This window comes from Salmo trutta, chromosome 15, assembly GCF_901001165.1.
Source record: "Salmo trutta chromosome 15, fSalTru1.1, whole genome shotgun sequence".
Classification (NCBI taxonomy): domain Eukaryota; kingdom Metazoa; phylum Chordata; class Actinopteri; order Salmoniformes; family Salmonidae; genus Salmo; species Salmo trutta.
In genome coordinates, this window is record NC_042971.1 from 59,338,030 (window position 1) to 59,359,984 (window position 21,955).

General features: G+C 43.7%; 1 protein-coding gene across 8 annotated transcripts in view; it reads left to right on the forward strand.

The window, feature by feature from the left end:
- The window catches only part of sema4d (sema domain, immunoglobulin domain (Ig), transmembrane domain (TM) and short cytoplasmic domain, (semaphorin) 4D), a 94,589-nt gene extending 73,354 nt beyond the window's left edge, over positions 1 to 21,235 (forward strand). For 5 of the 8 annotated variants that reach the window (XM_029692345.1, XM_029692349.1, XM_029692350.1 and 2 more), the window contains 7 exons: positions 1,750 to 1,925; positions 5,342 to 5,498; positions 5,693 to 5,915; positions 6,134 to 6,249; positions 11,034 to 11,206; positions 11,346 to 11,392; positions 11,662 to 14,686. In XM_029692345.1, coding sequence (XP_029548205.1) covers positions 1,750 to 1,925; positions 5,342 to 5,498; positions 5,693 to 5,915; positions 6,134 to 6,249; positions 11,034 to 11,206; positions 11,346 to 11,392; positions 11,662 to 12,686 — 1,917 coding nt within the window. In that variant the 3' untranslated portion in view covers positions 12,687 to 14,686. Of the gene's footprint in view, positions 1 to 1,749; positions 1,926 to 5,341; positions 5,499 to 5,692; positions 5,916 to 6,133; positions 6,250 to 11,033; positions 11,207 to 11,345; positions 11,393 to 11,661; positions 14,687 to 16,038; positions 16,237 to 17,697; positions 17,923 to 18,569; positions 18,662 to 20,156 lie in introns of those variants that run through there. The other 3 variants (XM_029692351.1, XM_029692352.1, XM_029692353.1) reach the window with 3 other exon arrangements.
- The last annotated feature ends 720 nt before the right edge of the window (positions 21,236 to 21,955 follow it).

A 21,955-nucleotide genomic window follows, 5' to 3' on the forward strand; every position in this document is an offset into this window, starting at 1 on the left:
CTCTCTCCCCTTTCTCTCACTCTCTCCGCGCTCTCTCACTCTCTCCCCGCTCTCTCACTCTCTCCTCACTCTCTCCCCGCTCTCTCACTCTCTCCCCGCTCTCTCACTCTCTCCCCTCTCTCTCACTCTCTCCCCTCTCTCACTCTCTCCCCTCTCTCTCTCTCACTCTCTCCCCTCTCTCGCGCTCTCCTCTTGCTCTTTCCCTCCCTCCCTCTCACTCTCCCCCCCTCCCTCCCTCTCGCTCGCTCTCCCCCCTCCCTCCCTCTCGCTCCTCTCCCCCCTCCCTCCCTCTCGCTCCTCTCCCCCCTCCCTCCCTCTTTCTCCTCTCCCCCCTCCCTCCCTCTTGCTCCTCTCCCCCCTCCCTCCCTCTTGCTCCTCTCCCCCCTCCCTCCCTCTTGCTCCTCTCCCCCCCTCCCTCCCTCTTGCTCCTCTGCCCCCTCTCTCCCTCTTGCTCCTCTCCCCCCTCTCTCCCTCTTGCTCCTCGCCCCCCTCTCTCCCTCTTGCTCCTCGCCCCCCTCCCTCCCTCTTGCTCCTCGCCCCCCTCCCTCCCTCTTGCTCCTCGCCCCCCTCCCTCCCTCTTGCTCCTCGCCCCCCTCCCTCCCTCTTGCTCCTCGCCCCCCTCCCTCCCTCTTGCTCCTCGCCCCCCTCCCTCCCTCGCTCTCCCCTCCCTCGCGCTCGCTCTCCCTCTCCCCCCCCTGTCTCCCCTCTCTCACTCTCTCCCCTCTCCCCGCGCTCTCTCTCCCCTCTCTCTCGCGCTCTCTCTCCCCTCTCTCCCCTCTCTCTCTCTCTCCCCTCTCTCTCGCTCTCTCTCCTTTCTCTCTCTCTCCGTGCTCTCTCTCCTTTCTCTCTCTCTCCGTGCTCTCTCTCCGTGCTCTCTCTCCTCTCTCTCTCTCGCGCTCTCTCTCACTCTCTCGCGCTCTCTCTCACTCTCTCCCCTCTCTCACTCTCTCCCCTCTCTCACTCTCTCCCCTCTCTCACTCTCTCCCCTCTCTCACTCTCTCCCCTCTCTCACTCTCTCCCCTCTCTCACTCTCTCCCCTCTCTCTCGCTCTCTCCCCTCTCTCTCGCTCTCTCCCCTCTCTCGCGCTCTCTCTCCCCTCTCTCACTCTCTCCCCTCTCTCACTCTCTCCCCTCTCTCTCACTCTCTCCCCTCTCTCTCACTCTCTCCCCTCTCTCTCACTCTCTCCCCTCTCTCTCACTCTCTCTCGCTCTCTCCCCTCTCTCTCTCCCCTCTCTCGCGCTCGTTCTCTCCCCTCCCTCGTTCGCTCCCCTCCCTCGCTCGTTCTCTCCCCTCCCTCGCTCGCTCGCTCGCTCTCTCCCCTCCCCCGCTCTCGCTCCCCCCTGCTCTTCCCACTCGCTCGCTTTCGCTTGCTCTCCCCCCCCGCTCTCGCACGCTCTCCCACGCTCGCCCTCCCCCTTCCCTCTCGCTCGCTCTCCCCCTCTCGCTCCCCCTCCTTCTCTCTCTCCCCCCTCCCTCGCTCTCCCGGCCTCTCTTTCTAGTCACTCGATCTTTCTCTCGCTTTCTCGCTCTTTCTCTCCCTCGCCTTTCTCCCCCTTTTTCTCCTTTCTCTCTCTTTCCAACTATTTTGCTTCTTCCTACCACAGTACAGTTTGTTCACTGTGTCCTGTTTCAACTGGTTGAAGGTTGTGGGTTCAATTCCTGCAGGGATCAATTATACATAGACACTTTCATCCAAATATAATTTGTTTATGTTATTATTATATATAAATGTGCCTCATCTCTCTGCAGGGGGATCTGGGGGGCCAGCGGACGCTACAGAAGAAATGGACCAGTTTCCTGAAGGCGAAGCTGGTGTGTTCCATGCCAGAGCTTAACTTTGTGTTCAACGTGGTTAATGACGTGTTCATACTGAAGACTGCTGACTGGAGAGAGACTGTCATCTACGGCGTGTTCACATCCCAGTGGTGAGTTAGGATTCTCAGTCAGGACACTGTCATAACTCGAACTCCATTTTATTAACATGTTACATTTCCTTCAGAAAGTATTCACCCCTAGACTTATTCCACATTTTGGTATTACAGCCTTGAATTCAAAATGGATTCAAAAACAATCTCAATCAACTACACACGACACCCCATAATGACGAAATGAAAACTTTTTTGATAATTTATTGAAAATGAAATGCCGAAACATCTAATTTGCATAAGTATTCTAACCCCTGAGTTAATACTTTGTAGAAGCTAAGAGCTTTCCACACCTGGATTGTGCAACATTTGCTCATTATTCTTAAAAAATGATTCAAGCTCTGTCAAATTGGTTGTTGCTCATTGCTAGACAACCATGTTCAGGTCTTGCCATAGATTTTCCAGATTTAAGTCAAAACTGTAACTCGGTCACTCAGGAGCATTCACTGTCTTTTTGGTAAGTAACTCCACTGAAGGTTTGGCCTTGTGTTTTAGGTTATTGTCCTGCTGGACTGTGAATTCCTCTCCCAGTGTCTGTTAGAAAGCAGACTGAACCAGGTTTTCCTCTAGGATTTTACCTATTCAGTTTCTTTTTATCCTGAAAAACTCCCCAGTCTTTAATGATTACAAGCATACCCCTAACATGATACAGCCACTTGAAACTATGGAGAGTGGCACTCAGTAATACATTGTATCGGATTTGCCCCAAATATAACACTTAGTATTCAGGACAAAAAGTTAATTGCTTTGCCACATTTTTTTGCAGTATTACTTTAGTGCCTTGTTGCAAACAGGATGCACGTTTTGGAATATTTTTATTCTGTACAGGCATTCTTTTCACTCTGTCAATTAGTTAGAGTGTTTAATGGCTGTGATAGGAGAGAACAGGATGGATCAACAACAGTGTAGTTCCTCAACAAAACAAACCTGTTTTAAAGTCATCGTTGGCATCATGGTGACATTTCCTGAGTGGTTTCATTCCTCTCCGGCAACAGAGTTAGGAACGGCTGTCCCCGACCGACCCAAAAAATATATAATAATCTTGGTAGACCGAGAGGAGTAGTCAGTTCTTTCGACCAATCAATTGATCTAAATTTATTAACCTATATTTTTCCATATATAGACACACATCCTATGTGTTTTAATCAAATCAACTATATGCACTGAGCTTGTCTGATGCTCTAAGAGCTGTTTGATTAAATAATTAAGACGCACAAATGACTAGAGGGAGTCCTACCGCAATTGATTTGATTTGTGCTGGGCCTGGATCAGACTTGCTGCGCCGTGTTAAAAGAAAAAATACTACGAGTGACTGTGACTAGCAACCGTTGTCTCCCTCTCCTCCCTGCTGCAGCGACCACCACAGAACATCAACAGTGTTTATCGTGCGGTCTCTGTTGCAGCGACCACCAGAGAACAGCAACAGTGTTTATCATGCGGTCTCTGCTGCAGCGACCACCAGAGAACATCAACAGTGTTTATCGTGCGGTCTCTGCTGCAGCGACCACCAGAGAACATCAACAGTGTTTATCGTGCGGTCTCTGCTGCAGCGACCACCAGAGAACATCAACAGTGTTTATTGTGCGGTCTCTGCTGCAGCGACCACCAGAGAACATCAACAGTGTTTATCGTGCGGTCTCTGCTGCAGCGACCACCAGAGAACATCAACAGTGTTTATCGTGCGGTCTCTGCTGCAGTGACCACCACAGAACAGTGTTTATGGTGCAGTCCATGTTGCTGAAGCTGTAACATCATTTCAGCCATTTCTGACTGAAGGGTTTTGTTACCTTAATCTCTTTTTTTTTTTTGAAAAACATTCTCTATTTCCTCAATCCCTTTGTTCTCTTTACGTGACACATGTATGCATCACATGCACGTGACCAATAGGGCCTGACCTATAGCATATCATAATCGCATCAATAAATTGGTTATAACAAACTGTGAACACCATGACAGCAAAATGGATGCAGAAGACGTGACAAACTGGAAATGGGGGAATGTGTACTGGTTTCTCAGGAAGTAAAGGGGAAGTCAGATGTGTGGAATAAATGTGACTAGTTGTTAAATACTGGAGATGAAGAAAAAGAAGGTAAGGAACCAGCTCTGCCTGCATATTATGTTTCCAAACAGATGCTGTTAGATTACAATCTACTTTTTCTGGCTGTTTGGAACAATGTAAACACTAAATAAATTTAAAAGCATACCAGAGAGTGTCGTAATGTTTAAAACAAAATTGTAAAGCCTTTATTACAGCAAAGACTAAAAACAGTTGCATTCATTCGTGAATGCAATTGTCGAAATGAAACGATTTATTTATTGTTCACACTAATTATTGAAGAGTCGCTTTGTTGTTTTATTTTCAAATTAAAATGCTTGATAGCAACATGGTCTAGGAAAAAGGTGCCAATTCAGAACCGCCGACAGCAACCGCGAACAAATGCAGGAGAGAGCGCATTCGTTAAAAAGTAATATTTGTTATTGTTGCACCATTGTTCTTTACCATGTACAATTTCAGTAGCACATGTCTTAGAGTGATGGACTGTACCATCCCCACAGCCCCCACAATGGATCAGTCCACTCACAGGTGTAAATCAGACAGTTGTTTTGTACACCATGAATCATTTTTTGGACTACTGCTCGACTAAAGAAATCTCGATCGACCAGTCGACTAAATTCAGTCAGCCCTTGGAAGGACGCCTGTATCTTTGTAGTGATTGGGTGTATTGATACACCGTCCAAAATGTAATTAGTAACTTCACCATGCTCAAAGGGATATTCAATGTCTGTTTTTTTTTTTTTTTTTTTTTTTTACCCATCTACCAATAGGTGTCCTTCTTTGCGAGGCACTGGAAAACCTCCCTGGTCTTTGTGGTAGAAACTGTGATTGAAATTCACTGCTCTACTGAGGAACCTTACAGATAATTGTATATGTTGGGTACAGAGATGAGGTAGTCATTTAAAAATCATGTTAAACACTATTGCTGCACACACAAGTTGCATGGACTCACTCTTAGGTGACTTGTTAAGAAAATGTTTACTCCTGAACTTATTTGTGCTCATCATAACACCTTATACTTATTGACTAAAGACATTTCAGATGTTCATTTTAATTTGTTTGTAAAAATAGATGCATTTTTTTTTTACATTCCACTAACATTATGGGGTATTGTATGTAGGACAATGACAACTTATTATTATTTTAAAATCCATTTTAAATTCAGGCAGTAACACAACAAAATGTGGGGAAAAGTCAAGGGGTGTGAATACTTTCTGAAGGCTCTGTGGTTTTATTATGGTGTTACCAGTGTAATGACAGGAGCTGCACAGGTCTAGGAGCGACCACATCTCACCACCATGGCAGTGGTAACACCCACTTGTGGAAGGGTGTTTTGTGACGTTGTCTCTTTCTTGTCCAGGGGAAACGTAGGCCTGTCTGCAGTGTGTGCCTACGACATGTTGTCAGTAGAAAATGTGTTCTCCAAGGGGAAGTACATGCAGAAAGCCACAGTGGAACAGTCTCACACCAAGTGGGTGAGGTACAACGGGATCACCCCCAGCCCTCGCCCAGGAGCTGTAAGTGTTGCTGAAATCACCTTCTAAACATGTCTACACACTTTTTTTACATTTTTTTTTTTGTAGTTATGTTTAGTCACATGTTTCCCCACTGTTTTCCATTGACTCCGATTTTTTTGTTGGATTGAATTGTCATATTTGGACTGGGTTAGAGTGTTGTATCCTTCATCACTCTCACTCCTATCCGTCTGTAGTGCATCAACAACCACCACCGTCTCCAGAACATCAGCAGCTCTCTCCACCTGCCTGACAAGACCCTGCAGTTTGTTAAGGACCATCCCTTACTGGAAGACCCCGTCCTTCCCATCGGCAACGGGCCCAAACTCATCACCAAGGACGTCAGCTACACCCAGATCGTCGTGGAGAGGGTACAGGCGCTGGACAACAACGTATATGACGTCATATTCACTGGGACCGGTAGGCACGAACGCTTCTCAGGGGGGCTGGCTGAGGTTCAGAGGACAGTGTTGTGCTGGAGTTAGGGCAATTCCATTTTTAATTCAGTTAATTAAAATGTTCCTCGTCGTTGTTGTTGTGAAAGGTGTTTATTTGGTGTGATTATGATCAACTCAGCTCCTGATTAAGACAAAAGGGACGTCTTTCAGTCGTTGACGTTTCCCCCTCTAACCCTTTAGATAAAGGAATCCTGCACAAATCGGTGGTGTATGATGGGCTGGTCCATACAGTGGAAGAGATTCAGCTTCTCCACAAATCTGAGCCTATCAAGACCTTGCTTCTGTCATCACAAGGGGTAAGTCAAAGAGAAATATGGAAGGAGACTCTCACATCTGTGTCTCACGGAAAGTGAGTTCTCCTCTCCTGTGATGACACTAAAACTGAAACGTCAGTCACCAGTTCGCATCATGTACAATGGATTAAAGGGAACAAAAATAAATACATCTCTTTCAAGTTCCTTTTCAAAGTTTTTCTTGTTAAGCCATTTCCAATAAAACTAAGCTATTGAATACCCAAGACAAGCTTCTCAATTTGAGAAATCTACCTACCCACTAACTTTGGCTTTCATTTTGGATTTCATGTAAAACTGTTCGACTCGAGAGTAGAAAAAGGGAAGTTTCCGACCAGAGACGACAATTCTGCTCCGTCGTTAAAACCACAACTTCTCTCAGTGAATGAAAAATGAGCATTGTTTGCTCTCTATGGGCCAGACTTACACGGCATTTAAGCATTTTTACAGACACTGTAAAAACTGTCATGGTAGAATGTGTTGACTTTGAAGGTGTATGTTAATCTTTAGTGTGTGGTCTGTGACGGTCTTGGAATTTGAGGTTTCTGTAATTGGCGCGTATCAGACTCAAAAGAAACACGTGGCTTTTCTCTGCAACTTCACTACCATTACACTTTGCTATTATCAGTAGAATTTCATTCATATTATTACCTATAAATAGTCTAGTATACAAATTAAGAAATGTAAGATTGGAATTCTGAAAGAATACAGATTTAAACCATTCACACCAAGTATGTTTGTTTTTGCCCCCATTTTTCCGAAAAATCCACATAACTTCCCCAACGCTGCTTTAAATAAAAAATACAAATATTATTTAACCTTTATTTAACTAGGCAAGTCAGTTAAGAACAAATTCTTATTTACAACGATGGCCTACAAAAAGGCAACAGGCGTCCTGCGGAGACGGGGGCCTGGGATTTAAAATGTTTTATAAATACAATATAAATATAGGACAAAACACATCACAACAACAGAAACAACACTACATAGAGACCTAAGACAAAAACACAACATGGTAGCAACACAACATGGTAGCAGCACAAAACATGGTACAAACATTATCGGGCCCAGACAACAGCACAAAGGTCAAGAAGGTAGAGACAACATCACACAAAGCAGCCACAACTGTCAGTAAGAGTGTCCATGATTGAGTCTTCGAATGCTGCTGCGGTCATTCTCTGTGACAATGTGTTGTTGAAAGTGTCTAGAGAGGACGCAGTGATGAGAGAAATCCGATACTACTGGAGAAATATTATGCTACTGACAATATTAGGATATAGGCTATGCATTCTATAGGATGAATCATAATAGGAGCGTTTTTGTTGTTGAAACGCAAAAACTGGCACCTGTCATCATTCCTCACACACATGCTGACCATGTTAAAAATCTTGCCATAGCTTCAAATCCTTTCTGTAGGACATCAAAGAAAATCTACATTATAGGATGATGCTAAATCAATGTAGCCTGTCCTATAAATTGACGATGAGCGTTTTAATGGGGCTATATAGAGACACCTGTGATAGGCTATATGAAGGTAAAATAGAAAGCCATTAGAAAATAGAAAACCGTCCGATGATCAGCCGCTGAGACACATTTAAAGCGAAGGATGGTTATGTGTTTTGATTAGATTTTTATTTTTACTTATCTCTTGTTGGTTAAGGGCTTGGAAGTAAGGGCTTGGAAGTAAGCATTTCACTGTAAGGTGAACACCTGTTGTATGTGACATACAAATTTGATTTGGTTATGTTGACACATTTTTTATTTGAGCTTTAACTAAATCTGTGCCACCACTCATTGATGAGGGTCAACTCTGGCGGATTTTGTTGTCTCTGTCTTTTAGGGTTGCCAATAGCAACTGTAGATTGACTTTAGCTGTCCTATAATATATACAGCCTTCTCCACTGGCATATCGCTTCCCTTTCTCTCTAGCTTTTGAACGAGTATTCTGAAAAATATAAACAAAACGATTTCAAAGATTTTACTGAGTTACAGTTCATGTAAGGAAATCAGTCAATTGAAATAAATAAATGAGGTACTAATCTATGGATTTCACGTGACTGGGAATACAGATATGCATCTCTTAGTCACAGGTACCTTTAAAAAAAGGGGGGGTGGGGTGGTGGATCAGAAAACCAGTCAGTATCTGGTGTGACCACCATTTGCCTCATGCAGCGTGACACATCTCCTTCACATAGTTGATCAAATCAAATCAAATGTATTTATAAAGCCCTTCTTACATCAGCTGATATCTCAAAGTGCTGTACAGAAACCCAGCCTAAAACCCCAAACAGCAAGCAATGCAGGTGTAGAAGCACGGTGGCTAGGAAAAACTCCCTAGAAAGGCCAAAACCTAGGAAGAAACCTAGAGAGGAACCAGGCTATGAGGGGTGGCCAGTCCTCTTCTGGCTGTGTCGGGTGGAGATTATAACAGCACATGGCCAAGATGTTCAGGCTGTTGATTGTGGAATGTTGTCCCACTCCTCTTCAATGGCTGTGCGAAGTCGCTGGATATTATTGGGAACTGGAACACGCTGTCGTACAAGTTGATCCAGAGCATCCCAAACGTGCTCAATGGGGGACATGTCTGGGGTGTATGCAGGCCATGGAAGAACTGGGACATTTTCAGCTTCCAGGAATTGTGTAGAGATCATTGCAACATGGGGCTGTTCATTATCATGCTGAAGCATGAGGTGATGGCGGCGGATGAATGGCACGACAACGGGCCTGGGGATCTCGTCACGGTTCAAATTGCCATCGTGTTCATTGTCCGAAGCTTATGCCTGCCCATACCATAACCCTACCGCCACCATGGGGCACTCTGTTCACAACGTTGACATCAGCAAACCGCTCGCCCACACGACACCATACACGTGGTCTGAAGTTGAGGCCGGTTGGCCGTACTGCCAAATTCTCTAAAATGACGTTGGAGGTGGCTTATGGTAGAGAAATAAACATTCAGTTATCTGGCAATAGCTCTGTTGGACATTCCTGCAGTCAGCATGCCAATTGCATGCTCCCTCAACTTGAGACAACTGTGGCGTTGTGTTGTGACAAAACTGCACATTTTAGATTGGCCTTTTATTGTCCCCAGCACAAGGTGCACCTGTGTAATGATCATGCTGTTGAATCAGCTTCTTGATATGCCACACCTTTCAGGTGGATGGATTATCTTGGCGAAGGAGAAATGCTTGCTAACAGGGATGTTAACAAATTTGTGCACAAAATTTGAGAGAAATATGATTTTTGTGCGTATGGAACATTTCTGGGATCTTTTTATTTCAGCTCATGATACATGGGACCAACACTTTACATGTTGTGTTTCTATTTTTGTTCAGTGTACATAGTTTAAAACTAATAGGCCTAGGCCTATTCAAGGAGAGAAGCATCGATCCTCTTGCTTGCTGAATGGCTATAAAATAGGCTACAGTACAGCATTGGCAATGACCTGGCGTGGGGGTTGAATTGCGAGAGTGACGTGTAGTCTAGCTCTGGTGTGACGTGTTTACATTGGCTAAATTGATACCTTGCTGCACTGATGCATTGCAAACATAAAAAAACAGACAGGAAATTAATTCACACAAGGTGAATTGCGCGGCCTGTAGGTGGCAGTGTCCCAGATAACAATTTAAATTGGTCAACAACTTATTATCGAATAAAGAAAATATGTTAGGAAAAAATAAGAGATTGTGGCAGGACGATATTTTGCAGCTGGTGTGAACAGACGTGCTCGTATAGATTTCTTCTTCCTAATTATTCGATTTGAAAATAACGGACTTGGTGAGAAAGGGCCTTTACTGAAAATGTGTCATTTAAAAATTATGACGTGAGCTTTTGATTTGTATTAAAGAGATGGAGTCCAGACCAGGCTACTTTAGGAAACTTTCTGAATGGACAAAGGCCTATAGAGAGAATCAGCGATCTCACACACACACACACACACACACACACACACACACACACGTAAAAGCACCCATCAATCAAAGCCACCATCGTATGTCAGACTCTAGCAAATATAAATGTTTTCATTAAAACGTTTTTAAAAATCTAGGCCTACTTTAGGCTTTCTGAAAGTAGGATATAAGATAATGAATTGACAAGGAATGTATGAAGGTGAGAGAGACAGCTATGCAATAGTATGAAGTTGAAATTGACAATATTAAAATGGAAACAAATAAACACAACATGTCCATAGCCTATTTATCAGCGTTGATTAGTCTATAAATGAAAAAAAGATTCCTTGTCAAATTATTCCATGCCAGGTTGGAGAGGATTGACACATTCGTCCATTTGACACATTGGCGCATTATAGGCCTCAGAGCCAGAACAACCATGTTAACTGCTGTTGAATAGTCACACTATTAAAAAAACAGACCGATTTTTATTTATTTACTAGCAAGCAATGAAAACGTGCCTTGTATAAAAGAAAGTACACATATATATTTTAAAAAATGTACTGAAGTGCCATAGCCTATAGGCTAGCGCTTTGACAGCCCCACACAACTAGCGGATTAGCTGCTGGAGCGTGAAACGACAATTGGAAAGAGAAGATGTAGACAGACTAAGTTAGCAAAACAATCCCTTATAATCATTAGTAAACACTCCTGCTATTAGATGAAGTTTATCTACATTAAAATAGAGTTAATTATTAAATAAGTACCCCAAAATGAATGTAGGCCTATTTTAAATGTATTTGACAGTTATTTTATTTTCATGATGGTTTTCAGCCATAACTGTCAGTTACACGGTATTCAGCTACCATCACAGACCTATGTGTGTGGTTGTGTTCACAGACGAGGTCCCTGTACGCTGGCTCTGACTCGGGCGTGGTCCAGTCTCCTACTGCGTTCTGTGACAAGTACCCATCCTGTTCAGACTGTATCTTGACCCGGGACCCTTACTGTGCCTGGGACCCAGACTCTTCCACCTGTGTCAACATCTTCCACACCCAGGGCCTCGCACACAGGTAACACTCCTTTTTATTAGTAGGATTATCAGCACAATGCCTCAGTGTGACCCAGTCCATCCTGTTTCTCCGACTACAAGCCTGAAAGTGTCGACCCTGATGTATGTCTACCTAATGTCTGTTCTGTTTTGTTTTTCAGGAACTTGATCCAGAGCCTTAACGGTGATGCAGACAAGTGTCCCTCAGGTCTGTACCGCTGTGTTTTAACGTGAACAAAGTCTCTGCATACTGACTAGCTCTTGGCATAGAGCCTGGCTGCAATGCTAACAGTAAACAAATACGCTCATTTAGGAATGCCTTTATATCGCTTTAGTTCAAGTTTAATTGCTATATAAACATCTTACTTACCAGAGATTTCACATTAAGCACAGCATTAAAAAACAGCAAGGAAGTTCAGGACAGATCTAGTAACCCCATCCCTCTTCAGAAAGTAAACTCCTCTCCTCTCCTCGCAGCGCCAGGACTCTCCGTGGAAAACTACCAGCGTGTGACAGTTAAACCAGGGAGCTCAGCTGAGCTGCCATGCCTGGTTCAGTCCAACCTGGCCGTGGTGATCTGGAAGCAGAACAGCAGCACAATGACCGAGGCCTCCAAGTTCCACCTGATGGGTGAGACGGGTCTGCTCATTTACAGCGTGGCCCCAGAGGACCACGGCCTTTACGAGTGCTGGTCACTGGAGTGGGCCCCTGTTGCAGGGAAGAACTTCAGCCGCCTCCTGGCTGGGTATGTCCTAGACCTGGATGGCCCCAGGAGGCCTTCACCGCGAGGCCACCCCCCTCAGACCACCAGCACCCTCGGCTCCACTCACCCCCACCACCAGTCCACCGCTGCCACTGAAGGTAATAACGGTAACACCGTGAGACCCCTCCCACTAACTTCAGCCCCTCCCAACTCCACTGCCCTCACCTCACCACCACCCACTCACAGCGCTTCGTCATCACTAACCAAGCCCCCCAGCAGCAGCACCGCCAGGCTCCAGCCCAAGCTCCTTCCCCCCAGCTCCAGCGCCGTCCCGCTCCCAGAGACCCGGGACCCTGCGACAGAGTACCTCCAACACGACAACAGCAGTACTTTCCTCTTCCTCTTCCTCCTGTTCTTCCTCCTCTTCCTGGCTGCCCTGGTCTACAACTGTTACATGCAATACCTACCAGGGCCGTGTCTTCGTCTTCGTGCGGCTCTGCTGGGAAGCCAGAAGAAGCCCCAGCCTGAGTATTTAGCCTGCGAGGCCGGCCTCATGGAGCCTGTCCCAGTAGACAAGCTGGACGTAAAGGATCAGATCCGTCTGACTCAGAACGGGGTACAGCTCCGAGCCCTGAGAGACACCGGCTACGAGACCGAGCCAGAGTGTAGCAACGGCAAGATCCCCTCTCGCAGCTATGGGGGAGAAGACAGTCCTTCAAAAGAGAAGCCCTTTGACGTGGACTGTGACTCACAGCCTATTGAATATGCAGACGCAGATCAAGAAGCATCACCGTACTAAAAGATGCACATCTCAGCTTCTTTTTTTACTAGTGCAAGAATATTAAGGCTTCTTATTTATAGGGGTCTTCTCCCTTGCTGGCTCTCTCCACATAGTGGGCCTATACATAAAAACCTGTGTGTTATACATAAGCTCAGTGGCCATCTCTCTTTCAGAAGGACAGGCGGAGGCAGATTACTTCAGTTATTAGGAGGTCAAGTCACAAACATCCCGCTTGCCGTCAGAGATTCTCTTACTCACTCTGGCTACCCCAAAATCAATCAAATGTAGGACCTACTAACTAAATATTAAAATCCTAGCCTAATCTCTGTGCAAACCTGTAACCATCTCGCTCTACATTTTTCCAGCAAGAAACGCTGATTTTTATTCCAAATTGGAAACATTGTTTACCAAATTGGTAAGTTAACTTGTTTTCCAAATTGGAGCCTTTTTAGTTATTTTTTTGTACAATGCGGGGAGCTTCTTCTTTTAACGTTGTTAAAACATAACATGGGAACTTCTTCTTCTAAGGCTGTTAAAACATAACTTGTTTGTTGTATTTTTCTGAATATTCAGTGAATAAGGCTATTTGATGTAGTAGGTCAGCTGCTTTCCATCTTAACTTATAGTACCATCTCCTCTAGAACCTCTAGGACGATCTCCTCTAGACCATCTCCTCTAGAACCTATAGGACCATCTCCTCTAGAACCTATAGGACCATCTCCTCTAGAACGTATAGGACCATCTCCTCTAGGACCATCTCCTCTAGAACGTATAGGACCATCTCCTCTAGGACCATCTTCTCTAGAACCTCTAGGACCATCTTCTCGAGAACCTCTAGGATGATCTTCTCGAGAACCTCTAGGATGATCTCCTCTAGAACCTATAGGACCATCTCCTGTAGAACCTATAGTACCATATTCTCTAGAACCTATAGGATGATCTCCTCTAGAACCTATAGACCATCTTCTCTAGAACCTCTAGGATGATCTCCTCTAGAACCTATAGGACGATCTCCTCTAGAACCTATAGGATGATCTCCTCTAGAACCTATAGGATGATCTCCTCTAGAACCTATAGACCATCTTCTCTAGAACCTCTAGGACAATCTCCTCTAGACCATCTCCTCTAGAACCTATAGTACCATAACCTTTAGGACGAACTCCTCTAGAAACTCTAGGACGATCTCCTCTAGGACGATCTCCTCTAGAACCTCTAGGACGATCTCCTGTAGAACCTCCTAGGACGATCTGTAAATTCTCAGGGACGGTTTGTTAGTTCGCTCTATGCCTTGTTCTCTGGTGGTGGTTAGAAAAAGGTATGTCGATAAACAGACAACCACTGGTTGCCAGTGACTGACTGACGGAAAAGGTGTGGTACGACTGATATGAGATCTATAGATATTTATACAGTGGGTGGGTCTAATCCTGGACGCTGATTGATTAAAACCGCATTCCAACCGGTGTCGATTCCACAAGTTACCACCGGCTAAAGCTATAACGTTGAAATGCCTATTTACTCTGTTCCATCTGACTGCACAATCCACTGTTTCATCAGCCCAGCCACTATAAAAAGCATCTCGACATTATCAACCATTTCTTTAAGGCTAGCAATTGGTTTTCAGTAGTCCGTCTCTCTCTGACATTTGCAACACTGTTTCAGTATTGAAATGGGATCTTCAGCTGTCCCATGGTAATGAATGTGTCGGGATGAGACAGACAGGCAGGCAGCTTTTCTCAGCCAGTCAAAATCATGAATCAGCGTCATTTTTATGGATGTATACAAAGAAATGTAAATAGAAAACAGGTAGAACTAAACCAAGTGCAGCTAGTTTGCAGTCTTTCCAGCTTCAGTTTGAAGTGATCGTGTTAGCTGTGTTGTTGACTCGCTCCTCTGAACAACAGTGTCCTGACGAGAGAGCACATTTTCTATGCCTGGCGAAATCGTGCCTCACTAGCTCATTGTTATGGATGTGTCCGGATGTATCCAAATAAATGTCACTAGAAAACGGCTTAAGCAAATGCAGCTAGTTTGTTGTTATTCTGGCTGCTCTTTTTGACGTGACTGTAAGTTAGCCAGCCAGCCAGCCAGCCAGCCAGCCAGCCAGCCAGCCAGCCAGCCAGCCAGCCAGCCAGCCAGCCAGCCAGCCAGCCAGCCAGCCAGCCAGCCAGCCAGCCAGCCAGCTAGCAAGGGATAAAACCGTTGCCAGCCAGTATGCCAATTGAACAAACGACCAGCCGGCTTGGATAGCAACCCTAGATTTGTGTCGGGACTATATTTTGTGGAAGGATGAAATGGTATGAATAAATTCATCAAAATAATGTTTTTAATTATAATATGTAAATCATTATTTGAATGTGTTGGTAACTCGTAGTATAAAAGTGATAATGCCCTCAAGCCGGTGTTTGGAGGTTATATTGGCAAGGTTTTCGACTTTGTCTCGGGCCTAACAATACCCATGCCAATATATCCTCCGAACACCGGCTTGAGGGCATTATCACTTCAATCTAGTCCCATTCCTTACATGTTTGACAAGGACAAATTTAAAGACCGAGGAGGGCCCTGGGTCAGATTAAGCCTGTGAGGCATCATCATCCGTTTTATGAAAAGAGGACGTGGTTTTGGTAATCATCAGATGTTTTATGAAAGGAGGACGTGGTTTTGGTAATCCTGTTTTTATACGGCGACAGAAGAAAGCAAAATGCTGAAGTGAGTGAACGTGACTCACTAGATGACGACGATGGGAAATGCTGGACACTCAAACCACTGCTGTCTGAAGAGCACAGACCTCTCCAGAGATACACAGCTCTATTCTAACTCTCTCTTCATCTCCTGTGAATCCACAATTCCAATGGTACGAAGACACGTGAACTCTGGGATCATATTTACTAGACATGATCTTCCTCCATATTAACCTGTGTTGGTTAGTTTTCCCCACTGGTCATGTCAGTATGTACAGTTTGAGTCCAGATTAAGCTTCTCTAATGTTAGATGCTTTGTAAAATGAAAAGGTGAAATATTATAAAGCATTTCTGTTTTCTTTGTCCTTAGAACATTGGCACTGGAAGTAATCAGATGTTTTTTTTTATTGAATGAAGCTTTACGTTTTACTCTTTAAAGATTCTGATTATTTAGTGATAAATGTCAGACCTGTATTAGTATGTTCTCGTTTTATTTTAGTGTAGTAATGTTATTTTTTTTTCATTTCTATGGATTTATTGGTTTCACAAAGCCTCTTTAATAGTTAGACCTATAGCCTCCCTTCCTGTGTCTGTCTGTTTCGCACATTTCTCTTACTGCCTGGCTGTTGTCCTTAGAGAACTCTCCTTTCTCTCCTTCGGCTCTCCCCACCTCCTCCCTCTCTCCCTCACAGTCGCCTCCTCTGCTGTTCCTCCTCTCTCTCCTGTTGACACTTCCTCATCCCTGTCCACCTCGGGAAGTAGTCCCTCTCTCCCTCCTTCCTCCACCTCCTCTGAGGGGTTAGGGGTGTGCCTGCTGCCCCCATCCCTCCAAGACCAGGCTTGGGGGGTTCAGGCTCAGGAGGCCTTCCTACTCTTCTGTCTGGCCTTGGGTGAGTGGTGCCTGTTGTGACCTATGTGTGTGTCTCTCTCTCGCTCTCTCTCTCTCACACTCCACACCTTGCATGTGGCCTTCTCCCCTCAGACACACATCAACCAACCCCCTACACACCTACCTACCTTTCTACTCTAACCTGGGATGTGTTCACATCCTCAAAACAAGTGTGTTTCTTGAGCCATGTGCTATTCTGACCCCTTTAAAATACGATAGATGGCGGTACAATAATGTGATGAAAAGTTAGATGTTTTTGTATTGATAAGGTACAGTAGATCAGCTCACTGAAATATGTATTTGATTGATCAAGTTGTCTCAAAGGTTTTAGTTCCATAATTTCTTTTAAATATAAACTTGCACCATTTTGTATATTGTGTTATTGGGAAATCTGAGACTGATATTTAATTTGAAACGCGGCGAGAGAGGTCTTTATAAGAAAAAAGGACTGTTTTTGGTACTTTTTAAGCTCTGTGTCAATTATTGAGTTTCAATACTATCTAATACTAGAACTTGTGCCTGTACAGTGTATATATTTGTGTATATATGGAATATACTTTTTGAAGATGTTCATATATCCATAGACATTCTGGGGCTACTGTTCGTAGGGAGGTTTAATACATCCTGATTTCAAATGTTTTGAACGTTTAGCCTACTGGTTTAACTGTCATAATGCTAACATGTGCAAACCAAGCTAACTAGGTTACTTTTATACACACGAACAGGAAATGTAAGAAGACGAGCTTCTGATTTTATTAAAGTTTTAGTCTTTATGACCTTTTTGAAAGATTAAAATTGCATACATTGAAAAATGAATTGACTGAATGTGATCTTTTGAAACGAATGAAAAGGCCATCGGAGAACACTGCACAACAGTCATTCACCTCGCCACAAATAAAATTTTCCCTCAATCACGATTGAATGTTTAAAATATGCTGACGCACAAAAGGAGTACATCTATTTGGACTCAGATCTGCACACGTGATCCTATGCAGTATTTAGAATGAAGTGGTTCACACTAATATATGCTACCGTATTAGAATCTGAACAGTGCAAATGATGTGCGGAATGATAAGTCCTTTCAGTGCTGAGGATCTGTTGGAATCAGATCTGTCAGGTATTTCTATGATCGCGAACCCAGGAGTTTGTTTTGGGGTGAGAGCTTAGACTTGACGTGCCTCAACATCAATTTTAATGTGCCAAAGCACACACCTGGTTTACGGAAATAAAACCTTCAGTAAAGCAGACTTTAATTGATCTGCTTCCTCTCAGTTTGGGCTGAAACACTGAATCAGAATAGTATGTCAGTACTATAGCATTGCTCTTTATTAAGTGGCTAAGGAGCTTAGCTGGAGAAACAGGGCCGGTTTCCTGGACAGAGATGAAGCCCTGGACTAAAAAGCATGTTCACAATAGAGACTCTCCATCCAAAGTCCATATGAAGTCCCATTATGTCCCTCAGGTCCCAGTGATCTCCAAATTCACTGGCAGGTGAACGGGGCCCACCTGGAGACGCCCATCACAGAGTACCGCCACCCCTTGGTCCGGGGGGACCCCCATGGAGAGGTGCTGGTGAGCAGCTGGGTGAGAGAGAGGGCCCTGGTCAAGGACTCCAGCTACCAATGTGTCGCTGCGTCCAGCGCAGGAAATGACACGTCTAAAGTGGACCTCAACATCCTCAGTAGAGGTAGTGATTATAGATGGCTGGGATAGCTACATCTTTATATCGCTCCCCTCTCTCTCCATAAGCTCCTGCCTGCATGTTGAATGAATCCTATGAATAAGTCCTTGTCAAATGATGCAGTAGGTCCTAGAAAATCAATGCCAACGCAAATCTTATTAAAAAGGATAGAGGTGTAATCATTAGCTAAACATTGCGTTTTGCAACAAATACATTGAGTTTCTATTGGGAAAATACAGGTAGGTCCCTCCCGTTTTCGTTCCATTTGCTTCCGTTTAAGAAATGTTTTGCAACAGAATCTGCGTAATGAATACGCCCACAGGCGAACACTTACATTACCAGGGTTGTGTTCATTAGGGCACACAATGGTAAATGGTTTGCAAGTCCAGGTGTTAATTATTTTACTGTTTCAGTATGTTTTCTTCCATTTGGTGCCTATTGAGCATGATGACCCAGTTCTCTTGATTCGACTGATATTACAGTAGTCAATTGTCAAATAGAGTAAGTTTTCAACTGATATTACATTATTGCCTACTGTAATATCAGTTGAATCAAGAGAACTGGGTCATCATGCTCATTAGGCACCAAATGGAAGAAAACGTACTGAAACAGTAACAGTGTCAAATACAGTAACTTTTGTTTCTGATGAACAGATGAAGACAGTATTCCATCCAGAGATATGAGCCAATGGAGGAGTGCCCTCTCAGAACATGAAAAACTGCTAAAGAGGTGGAAAAGAGCATGGGTAGGTTTATATTCACTAAGCACCAAATCATTGGGAAAGTAGTGAACTTAGATTGGGGTGTTTTGTGTGTCAGAAACTGCAGTGCAATTAAAAATATGAGTAACTTTTTTTCAATAATGTTGAAAATACATTTAATAAAAGTTTCATAACGCTGCCTGAGCGTGTGCATGAAATATTACATGACGCACATGATGTAGAAGCCACCCTGAACTCACCCATGCTTTTTAACTTTGCGTGCCAAATTTTGATGGCTCTGCATGTCTGTTTAGGGCCGGGGCCAAGGGGGAGTGGTTTGATGTGCTCTCCTTATCTAATATCTTAGAGCACTGCAGAGGTGATGAATTCCAGTGAGTCAAGAAGTGAATGCCCCATACTTCTACACGGTTCAAAAATAGTTAACTATTTAAAACGGCACAAAAATGTGGTTGTTTCCTGGTTCAACATTGTACGTGTCTCGGGGCGAGGATCATCAACTAGATTCAGCTGCGGGACAATTTTTTTGTTGAGTAGATGGTCAGGGGATTAGAACATAATTACAGATCATTTGTAGACTGCAAAATTGATCTCAAGAAGCCCAAACGGATATATTTGTCTAAAACAATCATTACAATGTAAATGTACTTTTATTATTGGCTGGCTGCATATTTCAAGACATGGCATATGAGGGTGCAATGAGATACTCGACTGGTTGGATGATAACTTTCGCGTCAATCATCTTCCAAAAGTGTATACTTAACTGGAAATGAACCAATCCTCCGTTGTTGGCACAATGGAAATGCTTTATCATCTAGATGTTGAAAGTGCGTGGGCGAAGGCAGTTTGAGGCCATGTGGCGGAGAGTGATTGCGGGCGACGACGATGGGGGGGGGGCATGTGGGTCTGGGCAGGTGTGATGTCGTTCATGTTTGTGTGATGTCGTTTGTATGTGTATGTTTTGAATTGTTTGCAAAAAAATAAAATAAAATTTTACAAAAAATACAATTTCAAACCTACATTTGTATACAATCACTTTGAAAACACCAGCAAATTGATTGCACCAGCTCCAAGTAATTTTAATTTTGGAAATCTGTTGTAAGGTATTCCCACTCATACGTGATCGTATACAAACTAGGTTTGAAATTATGGTAATTTTTGGGGGTATTTTTTTGTAAGATTTCTACTACAGTAAACACTTCTACTACAGTAGACACTTCTACTACAGTAGACAAAGAAGGAGTTGGGGAACCTTGGTCTAAGGGTTGTGCTCAAAACAATGATTACATTACTACCTGGCTAGGGTTTACTGACCGGGAGTAACACCTAAGTCTAAAACATTTTGAAGTGCTGTTTGTCTTTCATAATAACTTACCTAAACGTGGGATTGATGACATTTTAAAACACTTTGTTTTACAGTGTCCGATTCCTCCACCTGTTGTAGCTTCCTAGGGGCAGAAGGTAATGAGTGTAAGGTATTACCAATCTGCATTCTCTACAGTATGTATCTCTCCACCTATAGGAAAGCTGTGAGGGTCAAGGTGCTCTCTGAGGTCACCTGAGCTCCACTGTTATTGGCTCCTAAGACAGGCTTCAGCCCAGGTGACCCTACCTGACCTTGGTCCAAAAATGCCACATCATGACGTGACATGGCACTATTCTCGCCGTTCGACGCCTGAAGCAAGGCTTCAACCTCCGGCTTCGGTTCTGCAGTGTTCACCTGTTGTGGTGCATCAAAGATATTCTATAATGTTACAGGCCCTTCATACAGGCTTTAGCATAGGCCTTAGTCTCCCCCTTACTGACTGACTGAATGGGGTCTGGGCAGATCAGTTGACTTTGCTCTTGGGAGGGTCTACTCTGCATTCCCAGTGAAAGCAGAAGAATCTCTGTGACTGAGTGGCGGCATGCAGTGTCATATCTCCACAGTGTCAGATATCTCCAGTGTCAGATATCTCCACAGTGTCCGATATCCACAGTGTCAGATATCTCCACAGTGTCAGATCTTCCCTCAGTGATCGACAGTCTACCTTTGAAGTTCACACTTTCTTTCTCTACTGTGGTAGCAGTGTCCATCTGTCTTTCACAGTGGGCAGCTGTTACAGATGAGAATGAGATGTTTTTTGATTTTTTTTAGATTAATATGTTTTAAAGTATGGGAATATAAGGTTTGTTTTGTTTTATTTAGATGACTATATTACCGGTATGTCTAGACTCTAGAATATATCCACATTGATTTCTTAATCAAAATTAGAGTTGATCTCTTTGTTTTGCCATTACAGTACATAATATCACTACCAGTGCCAGAGTAACTAGAGATGAGTAAATTGTGTCAGTACAAAGATGTACAGACGCAAATGTAACATCTAAACTCCTCTCTCCACTCCATAGTGCCTTTCAATAGGTTCAGATTGCTGAATAAATGCCGTTTTGTAGCCTATTAATGATTCAGATTCCTGTATTTTTGCCGACACATATGTATTCTCTGTCATTATGTGGTCAGTTAAACTCGTCACTGAAATGTTTAATTCCATGTGTTAATCATATGACAATGTGGGAGAAGAAAATGGTATTAAACGGAACTTGATGTTGCCTTGTCTATCATACTGTGTTCTTCATGCATTGGCCACATTTGAGGGCAGTGAAGTACAGTTCAGACATTTGATATTTCAGTGGTTTGAATGCAGTTCAGATATGTCTGTGGTTCATATCAGTGTCAGGTCTTTGTGACATTTAGGCTATAAAGGAGAGTCACAGTGAAACTTCACAACAGCTGCGCTCAGACATCCATTTCGCATCCAAATACTTTCTATCATGATGACATCAAAGCAGCAATACTCCACAGGAACAGATTCTTTGGTTGAATTATTAAGTAGCACCTACTGATAGGCTAGGCCCCCATATACTGGTCTGAGTTAGAGGTCTGTCTCCACACCCCGGTTTACAGCCTGGCATCTGCACTGATATGGCAAAGACAATGTAACAGATGCATAGTAACCTAGTGTAATAATAATTAGAAGGCTAGCTACCCTTTAGGTGAGATTATTGATAGCCAGGTGCTGGTCTGTTTCTGCCCTCTAGCCAACTCAGTATCGTCATGCCATTAGGAATTGGCAAGAGAGCAGAAACGGACTTTCACCCTAGTCGTGAACACCTGCTACACTCAAAATATCGATCAGCAGTAACACTTGGCCATCTAGTGGCGGATTACGGGAATATCTAACCAGCCCTACAACTACTCTGATTGTCAGTGTCGTATTTTGTGTAATGCTAAATTATACTCCGTGGTGGAAAAAGTACCCAATTGTCATACTAGAATAA